This window comes from Haematobia irritans, chromosome 5 (genome assembly GCF_050003625.1).
Source record: "Haematobia irritans isolate KBUSLIRL chromosome 5, ASM5000362v1, whole genome shotgun sequence".
Taxonomy (NCBI): Eukaryota; Metazoa; Arthropoda; class Insecta; order Diptera; family Muscidae; genus Haematobia; species Haematobia irritans.
Window position 1 is genome coordinate 2665193 of NC_134401.1, and position 27048 is coordinate 2692240.

The following is a 27048-nucleotide window of genomic DNA, read 5'->3' on the forward strand; positions in this document are numbered from 1 at the left end:
TTTGCTCTATCAAAAATAAACCAGTAGAAATGAGTACGTAAGTATGTGTATGTAGCAATAATATATGTATGTGTGAATGTGTTTGTGTATTGGTGTGTTTCGTAGTATAGGTCGCAAACATGAAAGCAGTTGTGCTGTTTTGCCACATCCTTATTCTGGTATTTAAATGTATGGGTATATCAGTTTGTATGCTGGCTGCTACGTCGTTTTTCTTTCTCCTTTAGTTTTTTTTTTTTTTGGAAAGGAAGTCTTATTTGAGTTGACTATCAGAAATAAGCGAAGCATGACCATATATTTTTGCTACTATCCCTGATGATGTTGGTGTTGGCCACCGCTGATGTCAAGGTTACTTCTGTTCCGTTACAACAATATTTATGGCTGGAGATACATTTCAATTACAAAATATATATATGAAGTAAAAATTTTACTCCCCCAGTATCGAGGAGGGGTGGGAGAGAAAAGAGGGTTGGTAAAATAGCAGAATAAACAAAATATTCCAACTTTATAAATCATTTTTTTTAAGCCGAATGTACATGCAATGGCCTACAAAGTCCACTAGGAAATGAAGTGCTCTTGAAGATACACCATTAAATGATGGTTTTTGAAAGAAGTTTGAAGATAAAATAATGATGAAGGCTTTTTGGTACTCCAGTGCGTATCAGTGTCATCTAATTAATTTCATACGCCCCATAGGGCTTAAGTGAAATATGCTTACGTGGAGTTTTTAAGAGTACGATTTGTATGTTTTTAATTTATTCCTCAAATTTAATTAAGTACAATATTAACAATTTGTATTGTGGACTTTTGAAGATTATTTAAAAAAAACGGAACAAAAAAGTTAAAAAAAACAGAATTGGACAGTCGAGCCTTATAAAATAACGAAAGTAAAAATAATAAATTGGAGGATGGAAACTTCTTTTGTGGTATATTCGGATTATGGATTCAAATTTGGTTTCTTGGGGATTTGTGAGTAATTTTTTGGATTTCAAGGACACCAAAATAGGTTTCGAGATATATTCTTTTATTTTAGGGCGATGGGAAATTCTTTTGAGATTCTGGTTATTTTTCTTTCATCAAGGCTTTTTCAATTATGGTTATTTATTTCACCAAAGTATGCAAGGTATATAAAATGCTTCATTCCGTTCTTATCAAATAGTTTAAGTTAAGTACAGTGGCCACGGTTCTCACTCGTGGCAAAAATAATTTACCAAAATTTTAAGAAAATTTTAACAAAAATCTACCAAATGTAAAAACTCTTATTCTGAAATAAATTTTTCATTTCTATAAGAAATTTTTGCAAAATTTTATTTCTATACAAATTTTTGCAAAATGTCATTTCTATGAGAAATTTTGTCAACATTTTATTTCTACAGAAAATTTTGTTAAAATTCAATTTCTATAGAAAATATTGACAAAATTTAATTTCTATAGAAAATTTGGTCAAAATTTTATTTCTATAGAAAATGTTGTCAAAAATTTTATTTCTATAGAAAATGTTGTCAACATTTTAACATATTTCTATAAATTTTTTTGTCAACATTTTATTTTTTTAGAAAATTTTGTCAAAATTTTATTTTTATAGAAAATTTTGTCAAAATTTAATTTCTATAGAAGATATTGACAAAATTTTATTTCTATAGAAAATTTTGTAAAAATTTTATTTCGATAGAAAATTTTGTCAAAATTTTATTTCTATAGAAAATTTTATCAAAATTTTATTTCTATAGAACATTTTGTCAAAAGTTTATTTCTATAGAAAATTTTGTCAAAATTTTATTTCTATAGAAAATTTTGTCAAAATTTTATTTCTATAGAAAATTTTGTCAAAATTTTATTTCTATAGAAAATTTTATCAAATTTTATTTCTATAGAAAATTTTGTAAAAATTGTATTTCTATAGAAAATTTTGTCAACATTTTATATCTATAGAAAATTTTGTCAAAATTTTATTTCTGTAGAAAATTTTGTCAAAATTTAATTTCTATAGAAAATTTTGTAAAAATTTTATTTCTATAGAAAATTTTGTCAAAAATTTTATTTCTTTAGAAATTTTTGTTAAAATGTTATTTCTATAGAAATTTTTGTTAAAAATTTATTTCTATAGAAAATTTTGTCAAAATTTTATTTCTATAGAAAATTTTGTCAAAATTTTATTTCTATAGAAAATTTTGTCAAAATTTTATTTCTATAGAACATTTTGTCAAAATTTTATTTCTACAGAAAATTCTGTCAAAATTTTATTTCTATAGAAAATTTTGTCAAAATTTTATTTTTATAGAAAATTTTGTCAAAATTTTATTTCTATAGAAAATTTTGTTAAAATTTTATTTCTATAGAAAATTTTGTCATAATTTTATTTCTATGAAAATTGAGGTACCTCTTAGTTGGAGAGGAATATTTTACAAAATCTACAAAAACATCAAGTATTCTACCAATATACCTAACTGTAAAAAATCTACCATTTTTGGTAGAATTCTACCAACTGTGTCAACCGTGACAGTGGCAGCCGGTATCTCAGGCTCACTTAGTCTATTCAGTCAATTGTGATACCACAGTGGTAAACTTCTCTCTCTGTCATTGAGCTTACTATCATGTTGAGCTCAATGACAAGGGACCTCCTTTTTTATAGCCGAGTCCGAATATGTCACCAGTATTACTGAGAGGGGATAAATCCAAGTTACTTGGTTATGTTATCCCTTTCATTGACACTGCCCATTTGACCGACAGTAAAATTAAAAATTCATCGAAACAATTATGCCGATAACTTCAGAAGTATGTTTGATAGATAATCTGCCTAGGGCATAGATACATATTTTATGGATTCTCAAGTCAATATTGAAGATAAAAAGCATCATTTTATTTGTATCTTATGACAAACTATTTTAAGAATTTTATTTTCTGTGTAATGAAGCGTATTGGTGTCTTTAAATTCTCTTATCTCTTGTACGTCAGAGCGTATTAGTGATTTAAATAAATTATTTTTGTATACCATAGTAAAAATGTTTGACATGTTTTGACTAGAAAAGATCATATATTCGATGATCGGATTTGATACAATATCAGAACCATTAGATTGTAACAGATATGAAAAATATGGATAGATATGCAGAAGAGATTTGAGAAGATCATATATTGGATAATCAGGTTTGATACAATATCAGAACCATTAGATTGTAACAGATATGAAAAATATGGAGAACGATGACTGAAGATAAGTTCAAATAGAATAATACGATCAAATTTTACTCTATATCCCATTATATCGGCAATTAGAAACTAGTTTAGTTCCAAATATTTTTGTATACAATTTTGCAAAAATAATCAGTTATGAAGAAACTTGTTTTTTTTTTAAACTTGAGATTAATGTCTTTATTTAACCATTTTTTCGTTCACTTCATATGGCCCAACTGCACCGATGTAAATAACATGACCTTAGTAGTAATACAATCCTCATCAAACCAGGCACAACTTTGAAAGGAAATTGTACAAAAATAAAAACATCATGCAATACTCATTTAAAAATACATATGTTTCTCACATGCATTTTTTCTCCTTCGCTAAAAAATCTCTACATAATCCTTTGCGAAAACAACTGTATTAGTTTGCTCGACAAAAGCTCGGAAACAATTGCGCAGCCACCAAAAACAATTTCATTCTTGGTGGGACTGTGTAAAAAGTCCTCCAAGTCTGTTTCTCAGTTAGGTGAAAAAAAAATGTTTAGAGAATATACAAAGCTATCATCGTATGTTATCATTAAATCTAAAATGGCTTGGTTAAAGGGAAAAAAGTATCCACCAAGGATAGCAGATACCAGAGGTAAGACCAGAAATCTTAATAGGGGTAAAGAGAAGGAAAAACAAAAAGGCACAACGAATAATCCCATAAGGCCCAGGATACAACAAGTTAACATTAAATATCTTGCAGATTCGTTACGGGCAGCCAACCAGCTCACTGAACCATATCATCTGGCATTGCTAGAAGGCATACAATTGTAAATTCAACAGGGATTGAATTTTCGTTCAACATGCGTTTCAGCTGAGTATTTTTATGGCACATCAGATTCGTTCTCTCACACACACACATACCAATACAATGAGCGACCCAAGACAATGTGTATGTAATAAAAGTGAACATTAAAAGTAGCAGAAACATAAATAAGGACTTCGATGCACATAAATTTAAAGCAAAAACCAAATTATCATTTGGCAAGTGTGAGCAAATATTTGCATTTAAAGTCTGCTTGCTGTGTAAATGAGTGTGAGTTATAGCTACTGCTTTGGGGTACCATTACCATTTGGATATCTTAGGAATATTCCCATATTTTATGACAATACCAATACAATTTTTTGTTAGCGTTTCCATTAGAACATACGGTTACACTGTATTCCATAACAAAAGAATTAATGGAATGTGAATGAATACATTAGAGAATCTTTGCGAATTGCCATTAACATGAAATAACTATGAGAGGGGTCTGTGAAATATGTATAACATCCTTTATAATATGATCACAATATAGGTGCTTATAAGGATATTCTTCAAAATGTCAGTTCTTTTTGTTATTAATAAACGAATGCTTTGGTGGAATAGTCCACAATGGACAAACTTAGTCCAAAGATCATTGAATTCTTCTTATTATTATTTAATGAGAGATATATAGAAGAAACTCGTGTCAAGGGTTCCAACATGCAAACTTCAGTTTATGTATATACCATAACAAAACGGTCATGGGTTCAATCCGAGTGTCGACGGAAACACCAAACAGTTTTTCAAAGTTTGAGTATCCCCTCTCAGTAAGGCTGGAATTCGATTGCCATTGAGCTAAGCATAGAATCAGTCAGGGCAAAGTGAGCCTAATATAGCAGGCTCCTAATATAGCTACCACCGTACCTAACACAATCGAAACATCTTCACCATATTAACTTGTGAAAAAAACGATAATTGGAACATCTATTTGTGACATTTGTGCTGATTCTACATGCTTTGTGAGAACTTTTAGTAACGAATTAAATAAAATTCTAATCTCTGAAATTTATAAAAAATAACCATCTTTGGCTTATTGTGGGACCAAAATATACCAAAATGGAAATAGCAGGAAAAAATACATAGAAAATGTTTTTATAGGATCAGAAGAGAAAATAATATTTACGAGGGTAAAAATAATATTTGCGCCAATTTTAGTACAAGAGCGTCATTATTGAAGTCTGTAGCTAGATTACAAGAAAGAATTTCTTCTTGATAGGGAGACAATTTTTGATGGAATATTTCCAATAATGGTTTAGATTTCTGTAAATATACTTACCCCCATTTTCATGAAGCTCCGTTAGTGGTACGTTAGCTAACGAACTTTTGAACCGTACTATGGACATATCTGTCATCTTGGCCATATATTCCATATGCCAGTTACGAACTTAACTGCGAAAAATATTTCAGTTAAAATAAACCCGAGAGAAGATATATCCATTTTACTTTCTGTTAACTGGAAGTTAAAGTCTAACGGAGCTACATGAAAATGGCCATTACTACGATAAGTTTTAACCCGAATTGTGTTGTAATTATTTTTTTCGAATTTTGCAATGCCAATGGTATGTTTATCAGTGATCAACAGGAGAATATTTAGTGACGACAATTTTTGACGGAATATTTCCAATAATGGTTTAGATTTCTGTAAATATACTTACTACGATAAGCTTTAACCCGAATTTTGTTGTAACTATTTTTTTCGAATGTTGCAATATCAATGGTATGTTTATCAGTGATCAACACGAGAATATTTAGAGACGGTCTAATGTGTGCAACCATATGGTCACGCCAGTACAGCCCGGGTTAAGTTTTGACCGTTTGTGTGAGTTGATTTTTTTCCAAAAATTACGATATCGTTATTCAAAAATGTAGTGAAAATTGAGTGAACTTTTCCTTAACAAAACTTCACTATTATTGTATTGTTTCAAAAAATTTTTAAAACTGAATCCTAAAACTGTAAGCTTTATTATACCCTACTGTGGTACAATAAGTTTGTGCATTTGTATGTAACGCCAAAAAAATAGTGGTCATAGACCCATCTTTTAGTATACCGATCGGCTTGGAATTAAATTCTGAGTCGATTTAGCGATTTCCGTCTGTCTGTCTGTTCGTCCGTCTGTCCGTCCGTCTGTCTGTATATGTAATTTTGTGCACAAAGTATAGCTCGCAATTCCGATCGTCCTCAAATTTGGCATAGGGCCGTTTCTTGGGACAGAGACAATCGCTATTGGTTTTGGAAAAAATCGGTTCAGATTTAGATATAGCTGCCATATATATTTATCTCCGGTTTGGTCATAGTTAGCGTGTTTATCAACCGATTTTCTTGAAATGCCGTACATCCAAATATTTTATGAATCTCCAAAATCTTGCAAAATATCAGCCAAATCGGTTCAGATTTAGATATAGCTCCCATATATATCTTTCGTCCGATTTAGACTCATATGACCACAGAGGCCAAAGTTTACTACCGATCTACGTGAAATTTTGCACAGAGGTTAGAATTGACATTCTACCAATGCTTGGTAAATTTGATTGAAATCGGTTCAAATTTACATATAGCTCCCATATATATCTTTCGTCCGATTTGAACTTATATGGCCATATCTTTCGCCCGATTTGGACTTATATCGTCTCAAAAGCCAGAGTTTTGCCCTGACTTACTTCAAATTTTGCACAAGCGGTACTTTTAACGATACTATTGTATTTTCCAAATATGGTCAAAATCGAGTCAGATTTATATATAGCTCCCATATATATCTTTCTTGATTAGCTTCAAATTTCGCACAAGGAGTACGTTTAGTAGTATTGGTAATAGTGCAAAATTTGGTTGAAATCGGTTCAGATTTAGATATGGCTCCCATGTATATCTTCCGTCCGATTTGCACTCATAAGACCATAGATAGCAGAATTATTATTCTAACTATACATGTCAAATTTAGTCAAAATCGGTTCAGATTATATATAGCTCCCATATGTACGTACACCAGAGTTGGGGAAAAATGTTATGGTAGACTGTTACACATTTTAGACCCATTTTCAGTGGACATTTCCTCCAATTCACTGGATAGCGTTAGCCGATTTAAATTTTAATTCTAGAGATTTTGTAGAAGTAAAAAAATTATTTCCTTTATATAGCTTCCAGCAAATGTGAAGTAGTTGAGTTGGTAACACAAATTTTGGCCTACATAGGGGTGAAGGGTATAATATAGTCGGCCCCGCCCGACTTTAGACTTTACTTACTTGGTTTGAATTTGCTTTTTTTAAATACCTAATATTATTATTGCAAGACACATTTCCGACCAGAAAACAATCAACTGTTTGGATTTTTCGCCTTTTGTTATACCCTCCTAATTCGATTTCTTCCCAATCAATGAATTTCTAGCGATAAAATTGAAAACTAGTACCTAGTCAATTTCATTTTACAGGGGTTCACATACAAACTAACTAACTAACCAACAAATCCAATTTAATTCCTTTTAGTGGTAACACAGAAAAGGTTAAGGCCCATAAAAATGGCCCATTGCAAGATGGTCACTTATTACCATCACCTTTAATGTTACATCCACACCTAGTAGCGACGATAAAACCATAAATAAAACAGATAAGCATCATTTAATCCACAAAACAGAAAAAGAAACAACAACAGCGGGACGGGCATGACAACAGTGGGCAAAAATATTTACTACAGTATGAGACATAACCGACAAAGGCTTGGCGAGCTTGGTTAAAGATGTCCTTTTGTTTGTTTTTGGGTGTTTTTTTTTTAACAAAGGACTAAAAAAGCAAACGAGACCCTGTTATAATCACACAAAGAACGATAGAGTGGCATATTGTACAACAAATACCTCATATGATCTTATGGATGAGGATGTTGTTTGTGGATGACAATGATAATGATAGCTATGTCGAGGACCAATAGAAGTGGAAAGGCTTGTACTCAGGTAACAACATAACATCCACACAAACATGTCAAATATATGATTTATGTATATGGGATATTTCAGCAATAATCTATTTGATAAAAAGTGCATTTTGTATAACCTAAACCACATAGTGGTCAGGGTATAATAACTTTGGTCGGCTAAAAAAGTTGCCTACCAGTAATATTGATTTGAGACCCCATAAAATATATACCGATCGATTTAGAATCACCTTCTGAGTCGATCTAGACCTTGGAGTCTGTCCGTCCATGTATTTGTTGATCGCAGAATTTCGGTCGAAGTCCATTACCAATCGACTGAGAATCATCTCCTTGACTCGATCTAGTCCATGGTTTCCGTCCGTCCATGTATTTGTTGTATTTTGATGAAATTTGGCACAGGGAGTTTTTTTATTGGCACAATTTGGAAAAATCGGAACAAATTTAGATATACATAGACATATAGAAATGGGGTCATATTGCACTTATGTACTAATCGATGGTCTTCAAATTTCAGATGAAGTATTTTTTTCAGCATTCTCTAAACCTGCAAAAATCTTCAAAATCGGTTCAGATTAAAAAAAAGCTCCCATATATATGACGGGCGATATAATTTTTAAAAATTTGGCAATAATTTTATTTATTAACCAATGTTACTCAAATTTAGGTTTAGATTAGCCGGTAAATGCTTACGTTTACTAATTCAGTAGGTTTGGTTTAGGGTATAATATAGTCGGCCCAGCCCGACCTTCTACTTTACTCACTTGTTTTAAATTGAAAGCCAAGATTTAAGAAGTTTCAAATGTCAAAGTAAAATTTTGGTCATAATATTTTTGTATAATTGTTAGAGTACTAGTCAAATATCTGACCAAAATGAGTGTCAAACTTTTTATCCCTCCACCATAGGATGGGGCGTATATTAACTTTGTCATTCCGTTTATAACACATCGAAATATTGCTCTAAGACCCCATATAGTATATATTCTGGGTCGTGGTGAAATTTTGAGTCGATCTAAGCATGTCCGCCCGTCCGTCCGTCTGTTGAAATCACGCTAACTTCTGAACGAAACAAGCTATCGACTTGAAGCTTGGCACAACCCAGCAAAAAATAGTTCAGCAGTAATATTTAGTTGCGCTTTTTGATATACAATAAAGTAGGCAGTGCATCCACACTGCATGTATCGGCGGCAATAACGTAAACGAGTAATCAAACAATTTTATGATCATTCGTTTACGTTATTGCAACCAATTCATGCAGTATAAATGCGCGAAAGGTAGTGCTCTTTTCCTTCATACCAATAATAATATTGCTCAACTTCTGAGCAATATTGTTATTGAAATGAGCAATTATATCAGCGCTATGTTGAAGCTGCTATAAATCGGGACATCGCCCACAAAAATCAGCGCTGATTCGGTTGTTTTGTAAGCAGTTGGTACTGCCTCTCTCCCTTACAATACTGCTGAAATAGTGCTCCATTTTTTGCTGGGAAGTAGTTGTTATTGATGTAGGTCGGAGGGTATTGCAAATGGGCTATATCGGACCACTTTTACGTATAGCCCCCATATAAACCGACCCCTAGATTTGGTTTGGGAGCCTCTTGGAGGAGCAAAATTCATTCAATCCGGTTGAAATTTGGTACGTGGTGTTAGTACAATTATATAGCCCCCATATAAACCGATCCCCAGATTTGAACTCCGGAGCTTCTTGGAAGAGCAAAATTCATCCGATGCAGTTGAAATTTGGTACGTGGTGTTAGTATATGGTTCCTAACAACCATGCAAAAATTGGTCCATATCGGTCCATAATTATATATAGCCCCCATGTAAACCGATCCCCAGATATGACCTCCGGAGCCTCATAGAGGAACAAAATTCATCCGATCCGGTTGAAATTAGGTACGTGGTGTTAGTATATGGTCCCTAACAACCATGCAAAAATTGGTCCATTTCGGTTCATAATTATATATAGCCCTCATATAAATCAATCCCCAGATTTGACCTCCGGAACGTTTTGGAGGGCGAAATTCATCCCATTCGGTTGAAATTTGGTACATTGCGCTAGTATATGGTCGCTAACAGCCATGCAAAAAGTGGTCTATATCGGTCTATAGTTATATATAGCCGATCGCCAATCGCACAAAAATTGGTACATATCGCCAAAAATAATCTTCCAAAATTTTATTTCTATAGAAAATTTTGTCAAAATTGTATTTCTATAGAAAATTTTTTCAAATTTTATTTCTATAGAAAATTTTGTCAAATTTTTATTTCTATAGAAAATGTTGTCAATATACCCCGTATGGACTAACTTACAATTTAGAAGACGGTGTTAAGAAGTTTTAAGATACCTTGCCATCGGCAAGTGTTACCGCAACCCAAGTAATTCGATTGTGAATGACAGTCTTTAGTAGAAGTTTCTACGCAATCTATGGTGGATGGTACATAGGATTCGGCGTGGCCGAACTTACGGCCGTATATACTTGTTATCATTAGAATTTTCGATATATATGTATGCCGTTTTTGGAAAGCACTTCTATTGTGAAGTTATATGGATATCGGATATACATATGAGACTATAATGTCAGTTGGTTTGACTCTGGTGACGAATTCCTTTTTTGATTTCTGTAAAATATTTGCCCAATGTGACCCTATTATTAGTTTTTAAATTAGTCACCCTTAACTATTTTCGAAATATTTATAAACTTTTTTAATCTAAAGTGTTTGTATAAACCACGAGATTTTTGTTTGCTATCATTCATGCTATATATAGGTAAAACTTGGATATTATTGAGTTATCCCCAGAATAACATTGTAGAATCCCCCATATATGTTAAGGTGTGTGTTGTGTATGATGATTGTGTTTGTGGCTAAGATGTTCGAGTGCTTGTCGACAGTCATTGAGTGGCAGTATGGCAGCAAGACAAAGGTCAATACATGAGCCTATGTTAGGCTGAGAGTATGCCAGAGTGTGTGTTGTTCTCAATCTAGAATCTGTGTTTGTATCTCTGGGATTTTTCCCCTCTCACTTTGTGTGTGTGTGCGTTTGTGTGGGTCTATAAGAGAAACAAACAGAGCGAGAGAAAGAATGGATAATCGTATAGAAAATGTAATTTTTAAAGCTTCATAAAACAACTATGCTAACATGAACTAGTAAGTCAGCTGGCTATAGCATCACTCACCATCACCATCACTACAAAGGACAGGTGAATAAACAACTAATGACGAACTAAACGCTTGAAGGATTTTAAATACACTTTCATTTAATGAAATTTAAAAATTTAAGATATTTTCCTATAAAGTAATTTAGTGATGGGAAAATTTTAATATGACCTGGTTTTATGTTAAAAGCATGAACGGCAGGTGTTTAGAGTAATAATTTAGAAACGGTGAAAAGTTAAAGATATTTAAGAATCCATTACTCAAATAAAGGGTGGTTAAATTGTAAGGGCCGATGTTGAATGTGAACCACACCTAAACGCAAAGTTTTTTCCGAATTTTATTTGACATTTCTCTATTTCAGACTTACTCAATTTGAACCATGGAGAGATTCGTCAATAAACAGAATTTGCCGCATTTGGAGAATCCAAGTGTGATTGTCAAAAACCAATGCACACACAAAGAGTGACTGTTTGGTGCGGTTTATGGGCTGGCGGCATCATCGGGCCGTATTTTTTCTAAAATGAGGCCAGTCAGGCAGTTACTGTGAATGGTGTTCGCTATCGTGAGATGATAACGAACTTTTTATGGCCCGAATTGGAAGATATGGATGTGGACGATATGTGGTTTCTGCAGAACGGTGCCACTTGCCACACAGCTAACGAAACAATGGCTCTTTTGCGCAACAAATTCAATGGCCGTGTTATCTCACGTAATGGCGATGTCAATTGGCCGCCAAGATCATGTGATTTGACACCGTTGGACTTTTTTCTTTGGGGTTATTTGAAAGAAAAGGTGTACATCGAGAGGCCAGCAACAATTCAAGAGCTAAAGGATGAGATAATTCGGCACATTAACGGCATAGAACCTCTATTATGCCTCAGCGTCATCGAAAATTTGGACCATCGGATGTAGGTGTGCCACCGAGGTCGCGGCGCCCATTTGGCCGATATTTTGTTCCATACATAATTGAGTAATACCAATATATCATAATAAAATAAAATTACAATAATTTCCTAAATAGTTTGTGTTTTATTCAAAATCAACATCGGCCCTTGAAATTTTAACCACCCTTTACAAATATAAAAAAAATTCATAATTAATAATTGTATGATGAAATGATTTAAATAGAAAAGAAAAATTCAAAAGTAAAGGTCTCTTTGGTGTTAAGGTACTTTGTTTGCCCTAAAAGAAATTATTTTTATTTTTACTATAAACTTAAATAACACAAAATTTTCAATTACAGCTTATGTAAAGATATCGATTAAGATAAAATTCCGAATAATTTTATAGTCAGCACTATATATTTTCTCTAAATAAAATCGACGAACTTCAAGGAAAATTTAGTATATCGAAAAAAATGTGTAAGCATGTCAATTAACTTCGTTGTTATTTGTGGACCATAGTGCGTATAATTATAATTTTTCCCTATATGGGAAAATGAGTTTTCTTTTGAATTCACCATAACTGACGGGTTTAATCATCGATTGATTGATTTTTTTTAGATGTTATCTTTTTGGCAACCTTGGTTTAAACAGCCCATTTTTGTCTCAATGGGTATTTAAATATACAGAATTGCCGATTTGGGAATCAAGATCAGCCAGAAGAATTGCACAAGCTACCAATGCATCCAGAAAATGTCACAGTTTGGTACAGTTTACGGTCTGGTAGCATCATTGGACCGGACTTCTTCGGTATGCGTTACCATGAGATGATATCCACCTTGTTTTGCACCCAAAATGCAAGAGCTTAACTTGCATGACATGTGGTTTAAACAAGACATGCTACACAGCATGCGTAAAAAAGGCAGTTATTGAGAGACGAGTTCGGTGAACATTTTATTTACCGTTCGGCACCGTCAATTGGATGCCTAAATAGTGCAAATGGGGCAATGTTAAAGCTCATTTTTATACAGATAAGTACGTTTCAATTGATGCATTAGAATACAACATTGAAGCATTTATTCGTGCGATACCTGCCGAAATGGATGGACCATTTGAGGCAGTCGCATGCAACATTTTCATGAAATAATCTTCAAATTCAAATAAAGATTCGTGGATTTCTCTAAATTTAATGTATTTTTTGTAATATTCCGAGAGCTCTTAAAAATCACTTTTTTATAACAATATTGGGACCATAAATTAAAGTGGCAGCCCGATTTATTTCAAGCTCACTTAGACTATTCAGTACATTGTGATATTTGGATCATAGTGTGTATACTTATTTTAATTAAAATGCTAGTAAGTATACGCCACCTCGTAATAATTTATATAAATATCAAACATTTTTTTTCATTCTTCCTTATCTCATTTAGATACAGATATTTTCTTATTAAAGTGAATACTTACGATTTTATGATGTAATGCTGAAAGTTCTCGTTCCGTAACACGCCGACTTGCAGCTTCTCTACGTCTCTGACGAAATTGACTATATTTGTAGGCTAAAATAACACCGGGCAAGGCCAATGCCTCAAATGGTGATTTACGGCCGAAAGGCATTTTTATTAAAATATTTTAGTATCGTTATTGTTGTGTTTTTTTTTGTTGTTGTATACGATTCTTATTATACTTGGTGATATTCAATTTGATAATTTTTGTTTAAAATATTGCTTTTTGTGATAATTTAATTTGAGCTTTATGTTTTTGATATTTCTTAACCAATTATAAATGTGGCTGTTTCCATTTGAGACGTGGAATTAGTTGCAAATGCTTTCGCTTCATCTTTGCTATTAGTCAACGAACTGGGTTTCGTTTTTGATGTGACATCGTTTTTAGCTTAGCTTCCTTTTTTACATTCAAGCTTTCCGTTGTTTCTGCTTGATCCATAGATCTTTGAAGATGCTTTTGAATTAGGATTATTTGCTTATGTCTTTCATTCGTTCGTAAGTCCGTATTTTGTTGTTATCGTGTTTTGTGGTGTTTTGCCTTCTGGGAGTATGCCCATTAAAATATTTTTAGCACTGCGTTCGTTCCGCCAATATGGCTGCGTTTGTGTTTCTTTTTCATTTCCTTTAATGAAATGTGTCACCTTGAATTTTGTTCTTCTTTTGCCTATTGTTGGGAACAACAAAACAAAAACAAAATGAGAAGGGATGTTGTGGTACTTTTTTTGTTTTTGGTTTATAACAAAATTTTATTAGAATAATTTTCATTTGTTGTTTGCTGTTAGCTACACTAACTCTCATTTGTTCTTTTTGAGAAATTCACAAAAAGTTTTTGTTTAATTTTCTTGATTATTACATTATTGTGTGTGTTTTTTTGTTCGGAAGCAAGGTTAACATTTTTTTCTTTTTATTAGAATGGTATTTTGTTTAATTTTATTTTGTGGAACATTATTCCATTTGTATTTATTTCCGTCTTTGGCAACAAAGTTGGTGTTTGTGTGCGTTTGTGTTTACATCTTCCTTTGATTTTTCTTGCATTAGTTCAGTAAAAGTGTTTGTAAGTTTTGCTATTGCAAGCCATTATTCTATTTGACACCCTATGTGTGAGTGTATGCTTTAGTTTATCTCTCATATATCCCTATTTAAATTTACGACTTTTGTTATCCCCATAGAATGTAAAATAAAACCTTGACCTACGTCACAGCTTTGAGGATTAATCATAGTTGAAATTTGTCAAGGAAATGCTATAGATGCCTTCCTACTTTGTGCAATACTTTGTTGTTCTTTGCATAAGTAAAATTTCTTAGTTGTCAGAGAAAAAATTTGTGCAAAAGTTTCTTTTGATTAATGATGTTGGAAATTTATGGAAAATGTATAAAAAATTCACAATGACAAAGTTTTATTAATGGAAAATACTTTTGCTCTTATGAAGTAGACGCAAAATGAAAGTGAAAAGCTTTCGTTTGATTAAATTAAAATTATTATCAAAGGATTATAATGATAGTTGGAATAAAGCGATTTACTACAAAATGGTACGTATTTAAGGTAATCAATGGGGGAATAAAGCGTTTTAGATTTATAGTTTATAAATAGAAATAATAAAAGAATAATTATTTCCAAATATGAATATTTCAACCCAGCAAAAAAAGCGTCGCCAAAAAAGTAATGAAAATGTTCTTTTGGGATCCGGAAGTGGTGCAAAATTGACGCAGAAGCGATGAATTTAACATGGGCTTGTCATAGGACGGAAGTCCTCCATTTCAACAGCCGTTGCACTGAATTTGCATTACTTCTTTAGGTGTGATCCGGATTCAATGTTTTGGATGTAAATTAAAAAATTCTGTGATATTTTGTCAAATAAATAATTTTTATAATTTTTTATAATTTTTAATGAATTCTAACGCTTCTCGGAAACGTTTGACCTCAAATATTTTCAAAAATTCACAATTTTTTCAGATTGGATTTAGAATTTTTCGACAAAATTCAAATATTTTGTACAATGTTATGAATTCTTACTATGTTTTTAACCTATTTGAAACAAAAAAAGTTAAAATTATCCATTAACGGCCATTTTCATGTAGCTCCGTTAGGCTTTAACTGCCAGTTAACAGAAAGTAAATGGCAAATATCTTCTCTCCGGTTAACTTTAACTGAAATTTTTTCGTCAGTTAAGTTCCTAACTGGCCTATGGAATATAAAGACAGTATGACAGCTTCGTCCATAATACGGTTTAAAAGTTGGTTAGTTAACGGAACACTAACGGAGCTTTATGAAAATGGGGGTAAAAGTGTGAAAAAACCAAGTTATAAAAAATTGAATTAAAAGAACTTCCTTGGTAGTTAAAATAATGACCATCATTGGGAGTGCATCTTCTGGAAGTGCTTTTAAGGTTGTGCCTTTGGAAGAACTTCCAATTTTTTTTGCTGGGAAGTTCATCATAGGTCCATTGCGGCTCGCTTACTTATACTACCAGTTTATTTAGGTATTAACGTTCTGTTTACTATGGAAAATATAAGAGAAGTCCATACATTTCCCTATCCTAAAAAGGTGCCCATAAAAAATAACTAGGAAACAGACTTTTTTAGTTCAAATGCCATACTACTGAATTAGTGGAATTCGTCACTATAAGGTGTTTTAGTAAAAACATGGTTTACTGGTGTGGCTTGAGTGGGACAATGTGATATTAAGTTTGAACACACGGAAAAAATAGCTTGCCCTGTTCCAAAGATTTTGTAGTTACTTTAATTAATTCCCAGCCAAAGAAGCGGAGAATTGATGTGATGATACCTTCACACAAAAATTTTTTTCTGATTCAATCACGAAATTAATTGATCCAATTAATTTTTTAAATGAAATGTCTTCAATCACAGAAATGATCAATTAAAAAATTAACTGAAGGTTAATTAAAAAATTAATTGATCGAATTAAAATATTAATTGATACTAATAATTTTTGTGATTGATTTTTGTTTGTTTCATTTAAAAAATGTGTTCAAACAATAATATTTTTAATTGAATATTTTGTAAACCTCAACTAAAATTTTAATTGGAAAAATTTTCGTGAAATTTTTTTCTGTGTTTAAGACACATTTTTTGACCAAATAGAAAAAATTTTGTTTTACATTTTCTTGATACAAGAAAGAAAATTTGAAAATTATTTTTTTCTGTTTTTTGTTTCTTAATTTTTTTATTTTTCTTAAATTTCCAAAGACTCGACATTAAGAAGAATTTATGCTATGGTTCAAATAAAAATTCGCCCTCACGTACACACTTCCTATGAGAAAACTGTTCCATTATCATTTTGGTATGACTTATGTGGTTTTTAATTCACAAATTTACATACAAATGTTATTGGTATTTTTCGGCGTAAGCGGGTTTGGCAATGAGAAAACGGAGTCTTAATTTGAATGATATGTGGTAATAGATTCAATAATCTTATGATATATGTAATGGGCATAAGCAATGCTTATATGGGGCAAAAAAAAAATGTCGGAATCTTGTTCGCCTTATCCCCACAAAACAAATCCACTTTCCAGATATTGGGATAGCCAAAATTTGAGCCCGATTAAACGACGTTAACACGTGCCGCTTGTCGCTGAGTCAAACCGAGTTACGCCAGCCTTTAGCTTCGAAAACGCGACCTGGTGCCACTAGGAGCATTCGCCTTAACCCCACAAAACGAATCCCCTTTCCATATATTGGGATAACTAAAATTTGAGCCCAATTAAACGACGTTAACACGTGCCGCTCGTCGCTTAAAATTTGAAAACAAAACGAATTTTTTGGCCAAAAAGTTTGGCGGTACGTGTTAACGTCGTTTAATCGGGTACGAATTTTGGCTATCCCAATATCTGGAAAGGGGATTCATTTTGTGGGGTTGAGGCGAATGCTCCTAGTGGCACTAGGTCGCGTTTTCGAAGCTAAAGGTTGGCGTAACTCGGCTTGACTCAGAGTTGCAATAGTTTTGTTCATAACATAAATTTTTAAGGACAAAATAAGCTATCGTTTGTGATATCGTGCGTGTTTTTATTATTTACCGTTCTCGAGTTATGGCTCAATACGTCAACTTTTTGAACAAAACATTCGTTTTTTTTCAAATTTTGAGCGACGAGCGGCACGTGTTAACGTCGTTTAATCGGGCTCAAATTTTGGCTATCCCAATATCTGGAAAGGGGATTCGTTTTGTGGGGTTAAGGCGAACAAGATTCCGACATTTTTTTTTGCCCCATATAAGTTGCGGTCACTCTAATAAGCATAGAAAGTTCCATCCAGAAAAATTTAGCCCAACTCCAGAATTAAACTATTTACAATTTGCCACTATATATTTTTACTGTATTGGATTGGATTAGTAAAGTCATTCTGACTGAACATTCTCTAGATTCGTTAATGGTTATAACCTGTAAACTGTTGTCGTTATTTTAATCTCATTTAGAATATCTTCCTCTCCAACTTAGAGGTACTTCAATTTTACATATATAAATAAAATGTTGACCAAATTTTCTATAGAAATAAAGAGTTGAAAAAATAATCTATAGAAATAAAGTGATGACAAATTTTCTACAGGTTTGACAAATACAATTTTGCAAAATTCTCTATAGAAATAAAATTTTGTTATTTTCTTTAGAAATAAAATTTTGACAATTTTTCTATAGAAATAAAATTTTGGGAAAATTTTCTATTGAAATAAAATTTTGGGAACATTTTCTTTAGAAAAATTAAAATTTTTTAAAATTTTGACTTCCAAATACGTTTTTTTGTTTTAAATTTTGTAGATTTTTGATAAAATTTTTTCTGATAATTCGTTGATAGTTTTGCTGCAAGTAGAGGATGCTGATGAGGAATGTGGTAATTCTGGAACGTGCGTCCATCTAACCATCTTGCAGTCTATAGGGCTTTGTCCAAATAAATTTGACAAACATTATTTTCCTCTGTTGGTTAAGCTATACTTGTAGTTTAGTCAAGGCATGGTTTTAAGCTGAAATAAAAACAACAATAATGCTTGAAGAATAAACCAACAATAACAAAACAAAACGAATGAAGTAAGAGGAAGCACGCTCATAATAAACCCAGCCAACTGCACTCAAATCGACAGTGGCAAAGGAAAAGAGAGATGTTTGTACAAATATTTATTTCGGCAAAAGCCCACTATCATAAACCTTTTTCGGAAGGTTCAAGTATGGTTCACTTTGGGTTTAGTCAACTGCCCGAATTTATTCTGATAATTGGTGGATAGTTTTGCTGCAAGTAGGGGATGCTGATGAGGAATGTGGTAATTCCGAAACGTGCGTCCATCCAACCATCTTGCAGTCTATAGGGCGTTGCCCAAATAAATTTGAAAAACATTTTTTTCCTCTGTTGGTTAATCTACACTTGTAGTTTAGTTTTTTTTTAATGAAACCATTACATGTACTAGTATGCATTTGTGGTAAGTACTGGTGGTGAGAACGATTTTTTTGTATTATTTTCCATTTCGTTAATAAGAATTTCTATATGCCCGCCTTGAGAATTGTATTTAAAATTAATTTTTATTGAATGAATATAATTTTTTATTGAGAATAGATGTTTTAAGATATATACAAGATAGAAAATTTAAAGTTTCTGGTCCAAATTCATTGAGACATATCACAAACACCTAAAAAATCCTTATTAATTTTTTTTCTACATTTCAATACTTTAATTTTGGTAGAGATTGGAAAAAAATCACTTTATTATATACGTTTTTGTAAAAATGTAGTTTATCTACGTGTGCTGTCAGTTTTTGGGAATACCGCCGGTAAAACTGTATATTAACATTTAATTTTCATTTAACACAACTTTGTACCGATTCATTAGGCATTTTTGGAGCGTTTCTCAGTATTTGAATTTTCTAATGACTTTAGTGTAATTCAATACCATTATTTGCAATTAGGAGTTCGAAGTACCAACTATTCGTAGGTAAGACAACGTTTCTGTTTAGCCTTTTTGGGGTATTTAATTGTATGTATATGTGTTAAATACATACACAATTTTTATTTTGGAGTTAAAATCTCCAAAAATTTCTCAATCACATGCACACACAATCACCTTTTATTATTCGAGATTTTGTTAAGTTAGGTTTTAATTATTTTTTTTTTGTTTGTTTTTTCTTTCTCATAACATTTTTACAATTAAAAATGCTTTCAATGTAGTAGATAAACGGGATTAATTAGCGCTATGTGTTGAACAATCTACGACGGTCCTTAAGCGTTTCTTTAACATTTGCTGTAACTTTCACTTTTATTTCTGTCCAGAGAGAAGCTGATAAACAATGCGACACAATGTGTGATTACGTTAAATGTCTACAGAGACTAGACCACTAATGACGCAGTTGCCCACGCAAACGTACAAAAGAAGCGGTAGCAGCGGTGACTATAGAGTTGTTGTGTACCACATAAAATTCTCATGCAGATGATGATGAAGATGGTGGTGATACAAAGAAGCAATAGAATAGCTACAGAAAGTGGTGAAGTCTCAGTGGTATAGGGGGCGGTGGTACAAAAACAAAGTAACTTAGTTAGTCAACATTGGCATCCTTTTACGAATGTTGCAAATGGGCCATATAGCTTGTAGGGGATTGTAGGAAAAAAGCGCCAACCATCATGTAAGCAAAAAATGATAGGGATGCTGTGGAGGACAACTTAAGAGAAATGTTGTAAGAATTTAAGAGGTTAAAATTCTCTCCGATTCTCTCTCGCTCTCTCGAATATTAGAGAACAAGGGATGACTTTTCATCCTAGAAGAGAGAGAGACAAAAGCGGAAGGAGATGCTGACATAAAAGAAATGCCATAGAAAACTATAAATAAAGAAAGTCATGTGTATATTTTTGGAAGCTGCAAAGAATATGCAAATCTAAAAATAAATAAAAAGTGAATTTTTCCCAACACACAAAAATTATCACACATTTTATGGCTATTTTAGTTTGTTGAATACACTGTCTGCGACAATTTAATTGCAAGGAACTTTGATGGAGAAATTGGTATGTTTTGTTGTTGTTGAAATAAAAGCAGTAAACACACAATAGGTTTCTTGGTAATTACAGCCTTGTTCCCTTTTGGATATTATTTTGCTTTGTGGCACATTCGATGCGATATTAACATCAATGTATTTTTTTTTTCTTTAATACCCCAAAAACACCAGCTCACCAGTCGCACTATAACAATCACTATATAACAAAAGCCGTCGGGGTTTTTCGCAAATGTAAACAGAAAAGAAAAGAATATTATCACAATCGAGGGGGTTTGGTCAGTGGAAAAGTGCTTACACACAAAATAAAATCAAACAAAAAAAGACACATAAACAAATATTGCGTGTCTCGATAATAGTCGCACGTGAATTAATTCTGCACACACACACCCGTTCGGAAACCCCGAGGCGAGGTATATTTTTCGATATTGACAACCGCTCGATTATACCAATAAACGTCAACTGAATTTTTGCACAATTTCTTTTGCCATTGTGGCACAGCGTCGTGACAGCGAAGCAGCAGCTTCAAAATAACTGTCAACACAAAATAGGTGTAGAAATGACAAAAAACCCCTTATTTTTGTAATACCCATGTACACATAAACCATGTGTTCTATTGAAAGGGGTTGTTGTCAAAAGTAACAAACAATAAAAATGAAGAGTGTATACAAAAAATACCGGTTTCCTGGGCCAACACAAACACACACAGTAGATGATAACAAGTATACGCAATCAGGTCCTCACTATAAAAGAATACCAAACAAATGTTCCACTAAATTTCCCAGAGAGTATGAGTAATAGTGAAAGAGAGAAATTGAGAGAGAATACTGCATGAAGTGAGTATGAATATTTACAGACAATTTAACAATGATACCAATATGTTGTTTTGTTAAGGAGTACAACTTTTGCGACACCTAAATATTTTAGCATATACTAGAGCTTTAAATAGGAATCGATTGTAGAAGATAAAGTGTCAGTGGATCGACTAACCCTCATATTCATAAAAGTTAACATACACTTTAAACCTACTATTACCATACAAATTCCTTCGGTAAACGGTCAGTAAATTATTATGAATATGGGCATAACTATTTAGTGTAGAATACAATTTGTTGACTCATCACCACGTAATTATAATTATATATAATATTTAATTACGATTTATAGGAGAGATTTTTACAAAGATCATTCAAATCGGCCAATTATCATTGATTCGTCCGGTTTATGCTCAACCAATATTTAAAAGCTGACAGTGACATTCACTCTTCCTGGAGTTTAAAGGGGCGGGTATACTTTTATATATATATTCCCTTTTATGAAATACAACTTTTTCAGGAGTGAGGGAATGTCGTTTAGTTGGTTAAATACAAGGTTTATTAATATAAATGCAAAAAAGGGAGCATAATGGTAAATCAAGCGAGTAAAGTAGGAAACGTAGGCTGCTCGAAGTATAAGCTTTAAAAATGTTCAGTAAGTTTTAAGCATATAAAGAACAAGGAAGCAGCAACAAATTAATCTCTCTGAATAAAGATTTTCCGAATATCTAAGAGGGAGTTTAGATGATGATTAGTTTTGAATAAAAAAACGCAAAGTTGCCACCACTGTACGTACACTCAATGTTGGCGTTTAAGGAATGGCCACTACCACAACTGTTATCGCTGCCGCTGTGGCTACTGAAGCAGAAGAATGTAAACAAACACATAAAACTCGTGTGACTAACATGAAAAATGACTTGGCTCGTGATGAAGCGAGAAATTTTCAAATAACAAGAAAAACAAAGAAAAGGATAGCGAAGTTTAAATGTGGTCCACTTGTTTTTTTGTACGTTTTCTTCAATCTTTTTATTTTCCTTACAAGTACAAAGACTTGTATTTAGTTTTATATGAAATAGAAAAAAAAATGAAAGAAAAAATAAAGAGAGAAACGTGGCTTGCATTTATATCCCAGCAAGCATTTGAAAGTGTATATCATAAATTATAAAATTGCACTATTTAGACTTAATCACACCCACAGAAATAATATCATAATACCTCAAACATGATCCAAGAGCCAAAAAAAAAAAATATTTTTTTTTGCTTCAGAAATATGGTTGAAATGATCATACGATTATTCCTTCTCTGCGTGTAACTCCCATACTCTTTAAATTAATTTTTTGATGCCACCCGTTATGATTACAACTGGGCCTTTGCTCTAAAAACGAAAAGTTTTCTAGTCTTGTGGAAAACGTTATATTGATGTTGTTTTAACAATTATCCTTTTTTCCGATTTTTTAGCTATAAACTAAACTCTGGGAATTGCATTAAATACAGGACTGTATAACTAACTTTAACTAACTTGAACAGAATATATTGAAGCTAGTGAATGTTTTTTTTTGTTTTGAAGGCAAAATGACTTTGCCTTTGTTTGCAGGGCATGTATGAGTATATTTATATGTTATCTTTCCAGTATTGTGTTTATAGAGGCAATATGATAATCTTCACATAGCAAAGAAAGTTTGTAGCTCACACCATGATATTGTTCGTCTGGTCGTAAATAGAGGACATCCAGCAGCCATATCAGTTGTGTGTGACGCACTTGACAGCCTCGCATTGACCATGAAAGACATGATGCATACAAGTGCATAACAGAAGTTCCAATTCCAATTATCAATTTGCAAAAGTGTCAACAAAATATGTTCTTCCATATAATACATAAAGGGAAATGTATAGAGAATGAGAGGCGAAGAGAGAGAGGGAGACTTGAGAGATGCAACTGGGAAAATACCGATTAATTTCATTGTCGTGAGATATGGGATTTACCCATATTGAGATGGAATTAAATTTTAATTAGCCAACTATTGTAAGAGAAACATTATTAGAGTATTTAATAAAATTTTAGACTTTTTCACAAATACTTAATCAATATTTTCTACCAATTTAATTAAATAGTTAAATTTTTGAGATTATTAATAACATTGATAAACTAGAGTCTGGCAAAGAATTCATAATTGTTCAAGGAGTTGTTGGCATCGTTTGGTTTTTACCAGTGACATTAATGTCGTTTATTCCATTGATAGAATTTATGAATAGTATAATGATTTTGGCAAAAAATTTCTATTTAGGTATGATGTTTGAAAAAATATGTTTTCGAATGTTTTATATTTTTCCGAGGTCATGTCAATTTATGTTGGCGACATTTATGCGAGCAATGTCGGTTGGAGTCTTCCGTTTGGAATAGTAGACCTATAAGTAACCAAACCAATGTTTGCAATTGGAATAGAATTATTATTATTATTGGCGAGGTTGTTGTCAAATTGCCAGCAGCTTGAGAAAGTGGAAATATGAAATTTTTTATAATTTGTAGATAATAAGGAAGTCGTCGTAATAGCCACTATGTCTATATAAGAGTTCATCTTAATTAAATTTTTACTATATCATCACAGGTATTAAGAAGTACATATCGCTTGTTGTGGAGTTTTATTTGACTATTCTATATTTGTATGTTTTCCTGTGATATGATTTTATCTTTCATAGTATAAGTTTCAGAAACTTTGGTCCTGCCTTAATCTCCAATAACCAATTTGTACTTTTTCCTTATGAGTGATAACAGTAGGAATTTAAGCTGTTAAGTAAAATTTCATTAAATTTAAGTTTTTCGAATAAGCTTAGCATGCTTTTCATGTCATGCATCATTGTAAGCAAATAAAATGGGCAAAACATAATCCAACATTGATACTCATACATTTGCTAACCTGTAACATTTAGCCATGACACATACACAAGGAATATTGTGTGTGAAGGATTAAATGCTATCGACATGTATGTGTGAGTATGCCTGAATGTATAAATGCACTGCACGACAGATGAAACAATGTTGCCACGTGTGATGATGGGAATGGAGATTTATAAAATTGAAATTGCTATCTTTGTAATGAATATCACACAGAAAAAAATATTATCAATATTTTTTCAATAAAAAATTTAAGTGAATTTGAAAATTATACAATTAAAAAATTATTTATAAAATGTTTTGTAAAAATTAAAAATCATTCACAAAAATTAATTCAGTGATTCATTGGGAAAATTCATTTTTAATTGCAACCATTTTTCAATCTGCGTCGGTGGTAATGAATTGAGAAATTGGATTGCAGGATAAAACTTATAAAAAATTCAAATAAAACTGTAGCTTAAATAGTAATTATACTTTTATAAATTAAATAAGAGAAATATTTGTTAAATATTTTTTTTTGGCTACTGTCATTTTATTGAAATCCCATCTGGCAACAACTTTATTTCCGTCATATAGAAATGTCTTTTATTTTGAAGACAAGGTCACTTTTTGTTTAGATTCCTGCTGTGTCTATATACCCATTATGTTAAGCAATGGCATATTTGTCAGAAACAGCTACAAACTGTTGTACAATCACTTCCTACGAAAGTGACATAACTCAAAAAATGTATACTGTTCCCACAGTTTAAATAGGATCAGAAACTAAACTTAGCTCAAATTGAACATTTGTATATGAAAAAAAAACAAATTGTCCGGATAGTTTATCAAACTGATATAGGCTTACCAATTTTATGAATAAATTTTATTCCGAGTTAGATCTTTTTTGAAATAACAGCACATTTCTTGGAGTTTGGGTATGTTATGAAGATTTTTGTCTAAGGTCTTTGGGCTGTTATGTTTGTAAGACATAAATACACAAAAACGAAGATGGAGGATTCATCTTGCGTATTGTGAAATAGTATGGAAGAAGAGTTTGTATGAGATAACTTTGGTCGATAGATAAGATCTAAACTAAGACCAAATAATGGAGGAGCTTCTGTAACGCAAAATGTTTTAAAGTTTGGACAGCCTTCAAGGATTTTTTCTTGGTATTGCAAATAGAGATATTCATCCTTATCTAAGATGACGGAAATGAAGACATTTTGGAAGTTGCTTTGGTGTACCATGGATGTACCAACAATACTCGATATCGTAACATAAAGTGCACGTAAATGGATAAAAACAGAGGCTGTTCAATTCGTCAGATGACAATCCAATAGACTTTTCTGTTTTGTCGCATTACCCTAATTTATTAGAAGATCTCACTCAAATATGACTTATCCTAATATCACGGGAAATACTAATTATATAATGAAGAATTTGGCTTAAAGCGAATTTGTATCATTCAACTGTGAATATTCTAATCAAGGACATTTTGCTTAGCAATTTTGTAGGTATTTACGAATTATTTCTCATTCTAGTCAACTTTCGTTACTTGTTTTTTACTTACGCAAAAAAGAAAGTAATAACAATAATGACTAAGTAAGTGACTTTCGATGTTTCTCACACCCTCTGATGTTTATTATTGAAATTTCCAAAGAATGCTTAATGACATTCTTTAAAGGTTTCTTTATCCACGTCCTTTCACAATGGATGCATAAGTAGTTGCAAACTCTAGCAGACGTTTGTAGTGAAATGTTGCTTCAAATAAGTAAAAAATAGGTTAATGGCTATTGTTTAATCTATGTTAGCAGTAGAAAATATTGAGCACTTAGCACAAAATTAGTGTCAACTATTTAGATAGTGTTTTTTATGTTTTTGAAGAAATTCATCATGCTGTGAGTTGAAAGAAAGGAATCGAAACGAAATGATTGACCTACATATTCAATAATAGATGGATTTTAAGTTGGATAATATTTAATGAATTTTATTAAACGAAGCTGTAAATTAATGAAATATTCATTCAGGACGAATATAAAGAAACACCATGAATTATAAGGTTAGGTTAGGATAGGTGGCAGCCCGATGTATCAGGCTCACTTAGACTATTCAGTCCATTGTGATACCACATTGGTGAACTTCTCTCTTATCACTGAGTGCTGCCCGATTCCATGTTAAGCTCAATGACAAGGGACCTCCTTTTTATAGCCGAGTCCGAACGGTGTTCCAAATTGCACTGAAACCACTTAGAGAAGCTTTGAAACCCTCAGCATTACTGAGGTGGGATAATCCACCGCTGAAAAACTTTTTAGTGTTCGGTCGAAGTAGGAATCGAACCCACGACCTTGTCTATGCAAGGCGGGCATGCTAACCATTGCACCACGGTGGCTCCCATGAATTATAAACATGGAAATGTCTTGCGCCAATGATATTGTTATTAATATATACATATGTGATTGATTTCACACAACTTTAGACTGGTTAGATTATATGGAAAGTCCCTGAAAGTTTTTTTTTTTTTTAATTATCCGACAATTTGTTAACGAATGACGTATTTTAGCTAATAAATAATTTTTAATTAGAACCTCTTTGGTGAAGACCTATTTGGTAGGAAAACCGACTGTTGTATGCTTATTTGCTGCTTTCTCGTTTTTGGTTCTTTTCTCTTTCGTCGTCTATAAATTTAAACAGCCGTTAGCCGTATAATCCCAAAGACCAATAAATAATGCTCAATCATCAAGAAATATAAGCCACTTTCATCATTTCTGGGATTTCAATAATGATCCGAAAACTGAAGCAATGAGTTTGGCGATATTTCAAAATATGATATGTCTTTCAGCAGTGGTGTCCTTCGTTACCATTGATATGGTCCCCATAATTGTTTCCTGCCATTTGTCCA

General features: G+C 32.4%; 1 protein-coding gene across 1 annotated transcript in view; it reads right to left on the reverse strand.

Moving 5' to 3' along the window:
* The window catches only part of LOC142239395 (uncharacterized), a 101677-nt gene that overhangs the window by 55966 nt on the left and 18663 nt on the right, over positions 1-27048 (reverse strand). Inside the window, exon 2 of the mRNA XM_075311177.1 lies at positions 13447-14148. Coding sequence (XP_075167292.1) covers positions 13447-13596 — 150 coding nt within the window. The 5' untranslated portion in view covers positions 13597-14148. The remainder of the gene's footprint in view (positions 1-13446; positions 14149-27048) is intronic.